Source organism: Echiichthys vipera (genome assembly GCF_963691815.1).
Source record: "Echiichthys vipera genome assembly, chromosome: 10".
NCBI classification, from domain to species: domain Eukaryota; kingdom Metazoa; phylum Chordata; class Actinopteri; order Perciformes; family Trachinidae; genus Echiichthys; species Echiichthys vipera.
Window position 1 is genome coordinate 13,976,779 of NC_139835.1, and position 10,000 is coordinate 13,986,778.

The window sequence follows — 10,000 nt, forward strand, 5'->3', positions numbered from 1 at the left end:
GCGTGTGCGTGTGCGTGTGCGTGTGCGTGTGCGTGTGCGTGTGTGTGTGTGTGTGAGCGTGTGTGTGTCTGTGTGTGTGTGTGTGTAAAACTGACATGTTCTTGTGGAGAGCCGGACAGTTATATAATGGCCAACACAAACAAACAGAGTCCTTCCAAGGGACCAGAGGAGAGCCAATAGTTCCATGAATTCACAGCGCTCAGCCTCAGCAGTCTGGCAGACAAATATACAAAAAAACACACAAAAACAATGTTGATGATGAGAAAAATTATAAGGAAAATGTAAGCAGAAGTGTGGGACAGTGCTGCTAGATCTCCTCTGCCATTATTATTTGGGCTGAATGGGTAAATATTTGAAATTTGAAACTAAAAGCCAAAATATTTATCATGGAAAGTTTTTTTTTCCTTCTCAAGAAAGAAGATCACATATATGGCACACAAAATGATTTGAATCTCCCCTTGAATCCCTTAGGAAACACTGATGATAACTGTGAAGTATATGCGAGTCAAACATGGTGCTTAAAGTCAAATGTTTAAAGATCCCATTTTGTAAACAATGTGATTTCTGTTTATTTCTTTTAAATTATAGAGTAGGTCTACGTGCTAAATGAATACTGTGAAAGTATGAAATTGTTCTATCCACAGAGAAAATGCACAAAACTCATATTCAGAAACTGTGCTTTTAAATGAGCCATATAGTGCCTGGACTTCCGTATGGTTGTGATGTCACTTTTAACTACACTATACTTCACAGTACTAAATTGAAGGATTTCTGATCAATAGGGGGCAGAGAGGCTCCAAAACAATCTTACAAAAGAACAATATCTTATTTGCAAGCTAAATGCAAAATTACTTTCTTCACCACACGCACCACATCTTCCTCACTTTGCCTCAACCCTATAGGGACCAGCAAACCAAAACAATACGATGGAATAGAGATAGACTCATTGGCAGTTCCAGCAAAACCCAATAGCATTACAGGGGAGGTGATGAAAAAAAATTACATTTCATTGGTCAGGTTGATGTAGGTTTGCATGACAAAGCCAATGAAAGATGTCTAATGTGTCTGCTTGAAAGCCGAGCATGTCTGTGCATGAGGGCAGCAGCTAAATCACTTAAGCGAGAGAGTGGAGAGTGATATAAAACATTCAACATGAGATGGACGACAGACTTTGAACCGGTGGCCAAGACCATCAGCCACAGGGGTGAGTTGAGAGAGAGGGAAGCAAGGGGAGGAAGTAAACAAGGAGAGAAAGGCCTTGCTATTTGGAATTGCTGAGGGTCTGTTTCAGAACATATGTCATCAGTGCAAAATGATCTATTAAAAAATCCTATTAATATATTTATTTTTAAGTGCTTCAAAACTGAGCAAAATTATGTTCACTTCAAGTGGTTTCCTCTCTTATTACACTTCTAATAAGATGTGGTAAGTAATCCATGCAGAACCAGAAACTCGGGTTTAAGTAGGCTTGAGTATATGTGTCGCTTTGTCTGTGTATATGGATTTACTCTATATGCGCAATTATAATAAGCATTATGGTGCCTGCGAGTTTGAGGATTGTGTGTCTTGATAAATCCAGGAAGAATGCAAACCTGGGTCTCTCCGCAACTCGCAGCGAAACAGCTGCTTGTTTTTCCAACACACACATGCACACACCAACACACACACACACACACAAACACACACACACACACACACACACATGTGCGCACGCATGCACGCACGCACGCACGCACGCACGCACGCACGAACGCACGCACGCACACACACACACACACACACACACAAAAAAAACTCAACAGACATCCGTTTGCTGTTTTAGGATCAAATTAGAGTTGCAGGAATTTCACACTGATGGTAGATAGGAGTTAGTTCACCTGCTCCAGTCTGTTCTAATGACAGATGAAAGACTGACTTAGTGAGATTAGATCTGGCCTCACATTCTCTGTGGAAAGGCCGAAGCCTGCTCACAAAACATACAGTAATCCAGACGATGACTGACGCGTCCATTCACCTCGTACAGTCTGAAAAACGGCACATATCCACTCTCCGTGTTTCTCCCTGACAAAAGATCCGATGACAACTGCTCTGATAGGGATGATGAAATATCAAAATATGCTCACGGCAATATAGACGACATGCTGTGAAATATGTCACGCAGCCACACATCCATGCACACACACTCTCATAACAGCGTCTCACACACAGTGTCCTGCTGCCACAGCCAGACAGAATTCATGTGTTCTTTTGAAGGCGCCACTGAAAAAACATCCACAAACACACACACACACACACACACACACACACACACACACACACACTCACACACACACACACAAACAGCCAAGCAAGATAATGACAGTCTAATAATGGAGTGTATTCTAATAAAGCCCTTAAACACACTTCAGAGTCTGTGTAAACAAAGGCAACTGCTCGTTTCCTCACATACACACACACAAACGCACAGACACACACAGACACACACACACACACACACACACACACACACACACACACTAACAGAGACTTAGCTAAACGGAAGATTCTGCTTTGAGGCATTTGGTCAAAAAAACAACATGAAATATTCAGCAAAGAAGCTCCATCTACATCTGACTCAGAGCAGTCAGAGCCAACTACACCCCAATCCAAACATCTAACTCTAGGTCGAAAATCCACCTAACTGCTGTTGCCTGACAGCCTGCATGTTTAATGACTAGATTATTGATCTGGTGGTGTCTGCTGAACTTAGTTTTCTTTGTTTATTTTATAGGAACAACAATGTAGTCTCTATCCTATTATAGAATGTGCATTTGTGCAGTGGTTTGGGGCCTAATGCGTGTCTGTGACATGTAAATACTTGAGAAACTATGGTTTAGACATCTGTTCTACTCTGTTTTATCTGGCTGTAGCACTGCAACCATGTTTTCATCTTTCTCCCTATCTGTTTGTGTGGTGACCTAACCGCGTGCACTCATCTATCTGTTAACATAGAGGGCCTGGAGAGCAAGCTGGCCATCGGGGCCCCCCGATGGCTGCACGCAGGGGCTGTGGGGGCCTGTTGGTGCAGCTGTCCCATTCCAGGGTAACATAAGACCTTATTAGAGTCCATTAGACCTCTCTGAAACTAATAAGAGATTGTCAAATACACCCAAACATTCACACAATTCACAGAGAGACAGGAAGTGAAAGGAGGGTAGTAGGCAGACAGACAGGGGACATTTGTCTACATAATGTCACATTGTTGTATCAAGCTTTTTGCCCTTTCAAATGTTAAGGAAAAGACTAAATTGGCAAAATGAAGCTGTCATGATTTTGTATAAAATGTTATAATGTGAAAAAAAATCTATCTTTCATTCAATAATATAATTTTGAAAAATATTTTGAAATTGCATGTAGACATGGGACACTTCCAATTAAGAGCTATTCTTTAACACTCTTTACACACCATTTATTTCTCATATTCTTCTATTTGTTGTCATTTTTTTGCCTTAGCTTACCATCCCCCCCAATCTGCTTACATTTTGTACATTTTTCATCTGACAGCTGCGGCAAAGTTTCTCCTTGCATCTGGACAGTGAGACATGCTCGTCCGCAGTCCACAGCCCTAGAAAAAGAGCTTCCCTTGGCCCTGACAGCAGGGGCTTGACCTGGGAGACTGCCTTTGATCTTAAATTAACACTGGGCATGGCTCTGGAGACGAGAGAGTTGATGAGCATGGGAGCATTTAGGGCCAGCCACAATAAGACAAAAAGAGCTAAAGGCAAACTTTCTTCAAACTTCTTGTTTTAACTTGAACAGATACTGGAACAGCAGCAGTGGAGAGGTGGCAGAGTGAGGAGCTTGTTGGAACTGAGAAAAGAGGCACACATCTAGTCAATATGGAGCAGAGAAACCATCCACAACAAAGAGAAGGTCAGGGATTCATGGCACATGTAGCCGGAGCTTCTGTCTCTTTCTCTTTGGTATGGACACAGAAACATAAACCAGTGGAGCATGAAGTAGGCGACTATATATCACTATTGTTATTTTACATCACGTACAATGGTATTTAGATATAGCATGTGCTTTTTGGATATGACACTTACTTGAAAGACACTAGGGCACTATGAAAATACTTTCATGGAGATGCTCTACTGGATGAGCTACAGATGCAACTGTACAGTAATTGATGAAAGCTGTTTCACTGACCACAAAGGCCACGTAGTACATGTAATTGTGTTATGTAGTTATGTATTCCTGTGTGCATACATGCAACCCTATGAAAGGGGGGAAAAACACTAAAAAAAAAAAAAAAACATTTTGGAAGTCAATAACTCATCACACGGACAATTTTTAATCACACTGTGATGTTATGTGCTTAGAAGAAAGGCTTGACCTTTGAACTCACTGGTTGGTTGATCCCAAGGGGGGTTTAAAAGTTACTATGGGTCATTGTGTGCTTAATGGCTAAGTAGTAGAGGTGACAGTCAAGGGACAGTTAATATGCAAGTTGTCTGAAAAACAGCTGCATCTGCTGGCACAACTCTCTTTATGGTGTTCAGCATCCAAAAGAAATATATTTAGTGACTTCCATCATTGAGACAGTTTGATTATTTCCAGTAACTTACTAGCTACAACTCAAATCAATCCCCCTGAAAAGCCTGTGTGATGATGATGATGTCACAGACAGTCTGAAAAAGAAAGGCAAAGACAGGCAGCCAGACATATACTTTTTGGCTTTTAGCAATCACCTCTGAGGCAACAACAGACTTTGAGGTGAGATCGAGTATCTCCAGACTCCAATGTCTACCCACTCATGACTCCACCGACACCCACAACCGTCACCGCAACTATTCCATTATTCAGCATCCACTCCAGCTCGCTCCTTTCTTCTGTGTTATCAGTCCCATCCCTGCTACTCTGGTTAAGATCTTCCCATAGCTAATGATGTGTCGCACAGAAGATTACTATTGAACTACTGCATGCTGTACTGTGTAGCTCAAAGACCTGGCTAACACACCACCCACATGCATATACAAAGATCCAGCAACACTGAGGGATTATTGGGTTCTTTTGAAGGTATTTCACATACAGAATGTGCATACACACACACACACACACACACGTTAAGGTGGGGCTTCAGACATTAAAGGTTTTGGTCCGACAGATATGAAGTGTGACAGTCTTCTCATCAAACCTTTTGCACACGTTGCAGTCTTGGCTAACATTGTATTGAATCGTATTTTAAACAATGGCAGAAAGTTTGAGAGAATGAAGAAATAAAATGCTTGAGAGAAAGAAGAGTTGTCTTACTTTGGCAGGTGTTGCTTCTTTCCTCAAACCCCGGGTTACATAGACACTTCCCAATGGGCACGAGCCACTCCCCCTCTGTGCTGCAGTACATTCGTGGAGGCTCCTCCTCCTTGGAATGATTGACACATGAGCCTTTGACCTCCACCAGTGACTGGGAGTCCATGGGCACTGTATCAGGGAAGGAGGCCAGATTCCTCACAGTGTTGGGGCACTTCTTGAAGTAAACCCTCACTGAAACTAAAGCTACGCAGGCACCCACGTCCTGAAACGCCAGGTAGAAGCCCTTCTTGGTCATGGGACCCACTTCGCGCACCTCAGTGTTGAGTTTGAGAATGCGATCTCCGAGGTCCATTTGGGTGAAACTCTCATCAGCGGCGATGGTGTCAATCTTAGTAAACTGGTGTTCTCTGAAGTGACTGCCCTGGTCGTCGTCTGCCTCCAGGTACAGGAGGTTGAAGGTCTCCTTGCAGGTGCCCAAGACCAGCGGTATGGAGTTGCAGTCCCTCAGGGTAAACTTCAGCTCTACGTAGATCTTCTGGGCTGATTGGCGAGGGATCCAGTTGGTGTGAAGCCAGTTGTTCTGGCTGTACTCCATCACATTGCAGACCTGGAAGGTCCTGATGGGAGTGTAGTGCTCATCCACCCCACTGATCTCTTCCCACTGAAAAAAAGATGGAGAGAAGGAGAGGTGGAAGAGAGAAACAGAGGGACATGCAAGAGGTAAAAGGAAAAATAAAAATAAAAATAAAAAAGGTAAAAAGAGAAGGAGGGATCGAGAGCAAGGAGGTAAAGGGAATTTGGGTTTAGGTTTATTTTTTAGCAGACATGGGAGGGCAGTTGATGAGGGAGAGGTAGGAAAGAGGGAATTTGGAGTCAGAGAAGGAAGAAGAAAGAGGACAGGAGGGGTAGATAGCAGAGAGAAAAATAAAGTTATCTCCATCCTGTAAGCATTTACAGATGAATTATTTAGATTCAGATTTACTCTTGCTGAATACTAAACATCTAGTAAACACTTAAGGGTGAAATATCACACTACCAGATCTCTTGTACATTCCTCAAATTAATTAAAAGCAAACTTGCTGCCATAGCCAAATTTTCTCGTTTAGAGCACTGTGAAAATATCTCAGAGAAAAAAACTTGTTGAGTGCAATTTCCCATCTCAACGCTATTAAATTGGTGTGAAGCTACTTAATTGCAGTTAAACATTAGCAAGATCTTATAGTGATTTTTTTCACCCTTTTACTAACATGTTTATTTCTCTACAAGTGAAGACTTTCAAGCTGCAAGTATTAGTTATATGCATCACAATACTACTGCTACTAAAGGAAACGTGCTGTATCCACTATGAAACAAAAAGAGCTACGAAGTATAGACAGATGTGAGTGTATACCAGGGACGTTCGTGTCTATCTTACATTTTCCCTCCACTGGGAGAAAGCAATGAGGGGAGAGGAGAAAAAGAGAGCGGGGTCATTCCTTTTGAATTCAACACAGCGGGAAGACTCATTGATCATGCGCTTTGGCTTCGCTGTCCAGGCAAATCAACACTGAATCAGAACGATGATGAATGGGCAGACACCTGAAACACTGGGCTCATTGTGGATAAAATGACAGTCATTAGAACTAATGGGCCAAAATGTATAAATGGATGCTATTTCCATTTATTTATTTATTTGTGTATGTGTGATGTATATCTGAATGAGCAGTGCTTTCTATAGATATACAGAAAGAGACAGAGAGAGAGAGAGAGAGAGGGAGAGACAGAGAGAGAGTGAGAAAGAGAAACGCTTTCTGAGTAAGTGGAAACTGAATTATCGCTCTTTTCACACACGCACTAATGGAAACATAAACCCACACACATATATACATTCACATAAGCCTCATGTGAAGTATTTAAAATCCCATAGCAGGCGGACTCAGCAGGTGCTTTCAGCCTGAACACAGAAATTAATGACGAGCTAAGAAAGTCAAGGTTCTCTATTACATGGTTTTGTGTGCTTGTGTGTGTGCGTGCGTGTGTGTGTAAAGCATATCTATAAGTGTGTGGCATTGAATGAGCTCTCAGACTGAAGGATGGCCACTTGCTTCTCATCTCACAGTAAAGTAAATGAAACACCCATAAGAGGGAGAGAGAATAAAGAAAGGGGAAAGTAGAAAGAAAGTAAAAGAGATAGAGCTGGGGGGAAAAGGAAATAGGAAGAGGGAGGGAGAGATTCCATTTGGTGTTTAGTCTCCCCGTCATGCTTTCTTTGGCATCACCTAATTCATGTGATTATAGTCCAAGCTGTCTTTAGACACTATGGAGTGGGGCTAAATATAAAGAGGTGAGCTAAACTTAACATTTCACGTCGCTTTACGTTCAAGTTTAATAGCTTATGTAGAAATAATGATGTGATGACATGCAGAAATTATTTGATGATAGACTTTGACACAACAGGAAGCAGAGGGAAGACAAGAGCTGCTGCTATAAGGGATTCTGTTGACGTTATGTTTGATAGGACAGTGTACTTAGATAAGCTTAATGAAAGGAAAGCATCCTAATCTGCTAAGATTTATATACGTGTACTTTTTTTGTCATAGTTAGACAATGTCTTTCTGCGGGATTTAAAGCAGCAGAACTAGGAATCTAACTTTTTCGAGCACATGTGATGCATGAGTGTTATATGTTATATTTTAAGTGTTACTATAAAATATGACCTGCTAAAAATGCTCAATACATTAACAAACAGATTTACATTCTGTCTGAAATACAGAAAAATAGACCATGTGTTGGTGAAGGTGTCCAATCATGTCATACAAAGTTGAATTGTCTCCTTAAACAGTACGTTCCCAAACAACCAAACTGCATGTGGCCATTCAAGGGACTAGCGGCCATCAATGTTGTGAAATAGCCGCTGTTTTGAACACTCGGTTACCATAGGGAACGTAATAAAAATGACTTGGTTATGCTTAGAAAAACATGAGAGCTGGGTTGAAACAAGCATGCTTATATTCTAATTGAAGTTACACGTTTAAGTTAAGTTGAGTAGTTATGTGACGTGACGTGGGTTAAGTATGTTAGGCAGGTTAAGTACGCTAACCAAGTCCGTGTTGACTCTTGGTTTCACTCAGGACAAGAACAGCGTCTTCTAGGGGGGAAATCCTGTGTTAGTTTAACCCATCTACCCCGACCTCCTGCCTATGCAGACTGTGATTAGAAGTACATTACAACATATATTTTCTTGCAGCTCTTTATTTCTATAAACTGCATTTGTACACTTCTAATTAACACCAGAAAATAAGTTTGAAGAGAAAAGCAATGTTGCCCTACTGACGTTTTAATGAGGAAATATTTGAATGAAAGTATGTGTTAAGTTGCAAAACATTTGCTTATGGAATCGTAGTGTAAAGCGTGATAAACTTATGGTTATGTTTAGGCACACAAACCTCTTTGGCATGAGAAAGAGAGAGAGAGAGAAAGATCCTGGTCTTGTTTAGACATTAGACAGGTTAATGCTGACTTGAAGCAGTGGACAGGATGTGTTTACTTGTTTCTAAATTTGCCCAAAATCCCAGTCTTTACCTTGAAAGCTGAAGTCTGTAACTTTCTGTAAAAAAAAAAAAAATAATAATATTTTCTGAACTGTCACTATATCCTGACGTTCTGAGAAAAAATATCTACCTCTCTCTGTCTGCTCCTAATGTCATCTGCTAGAAAGTGTGTGTTTGTGAAAATGAACCGTTCAAAGTCTGCGTCCTGTGTATCAGCATGCTGTGTGCGTATAATACTAAGTCTTAGTAACCAGATGTCTGTGAGAGCTGCTGGATTTATGTTTTATCCCTTTATGTGCTTTCATGTCAGCCAGCATGATGCAACCTGGGTTAAATCTAAAGCGACTCGAGTGATTGCTCTCTGCTTTGCTGTCTTTGGGAAGGGTCTTAAGTTTGCCGAACACAAAGACACACACACACACACACACACAGAAATCAAAACCAGGTGTCTGTATGCATCTGTATGTGTGTATATGTGTGTGTGTGTGTGTGTGTGTGTGTGTGTGTGTGTGTGTGTGTGTGTGTGTGTGTGTGTTGACTTGACTTGAGCAAGTCTCTGCCAAAGTAAATGAGACCTCAACGCTATGATGTGAGGATCCCACTCTGGAGGATAGCATCTATTACATGGAGCTATCTTCTTCCCCATCCCCAAACATTGCATCATAAGAATGTGCAACCTTGAATCACTTCCCTGAGTTTGTTTTCTGTGACTGTCCTTCACTTAACAAGGAGGAAGAGGGAGTGAGGAAATAAATAGAGAACGTCTGAACATAATCATCAAGATCAGGAAAATTAACAACATTTGTATCACTACTCGTCTCGCCACCGGAAGCGACTCCCACTGTGAATGTGTGGAAATGTTTGTACGTCAACCAGGATAAATAAAGGTCTTCTAAAGTGGGCAACCAGCCCCTTGTTTCTCTCCAGGGGGGCTTAACTCCCCTGTGCCTGTCCTCTAATTGATATATAACAACACTAGGACCCTACACCAGTCCTTTTGACCTCTGACCCCGACCCCTGATGGTCACAGTCGGGGCACAGTTCGGTGAGATCTCGCCTCTGGTTTCTCTGATCTGTGCTGTAGGTAGGTGAAGCAGCTAAAGGGACAGTAAAATGGAGTGTGGTAACTTGAGCTGCTCATGACATTACAACTATAGCAACAGGCACGTCTCAGAGTC

At 41.7% G+C, this 10,000-nt stretch overlaps 1 protein-coding gene across 5 annotated transcripts in view; it reads right to left on the minus strand.

Annotated features, from left to right (window-relative positions):
* Positions 1-10,000, minus strand: part of epha3 (eph receptor A3) — a 102,405-nt gene that overhangs the window by 79,780 nt on the left and 12,625 nt on the right. For all 5 annotated transcript variants that reach the window (XM_083921830.1, XM_083921829.1, XM_083921833.1 and 2 more), the window contains exon 3: positions 5,293-5,953. In XM_083921830.1, coding sequence (XP_083777956.1) covers positions 5,293-5,953 — 661 coding nt within the window. The remainder of the gene's footprint in view (positions 1-5,292; positions 5,954-10,000) is intronic.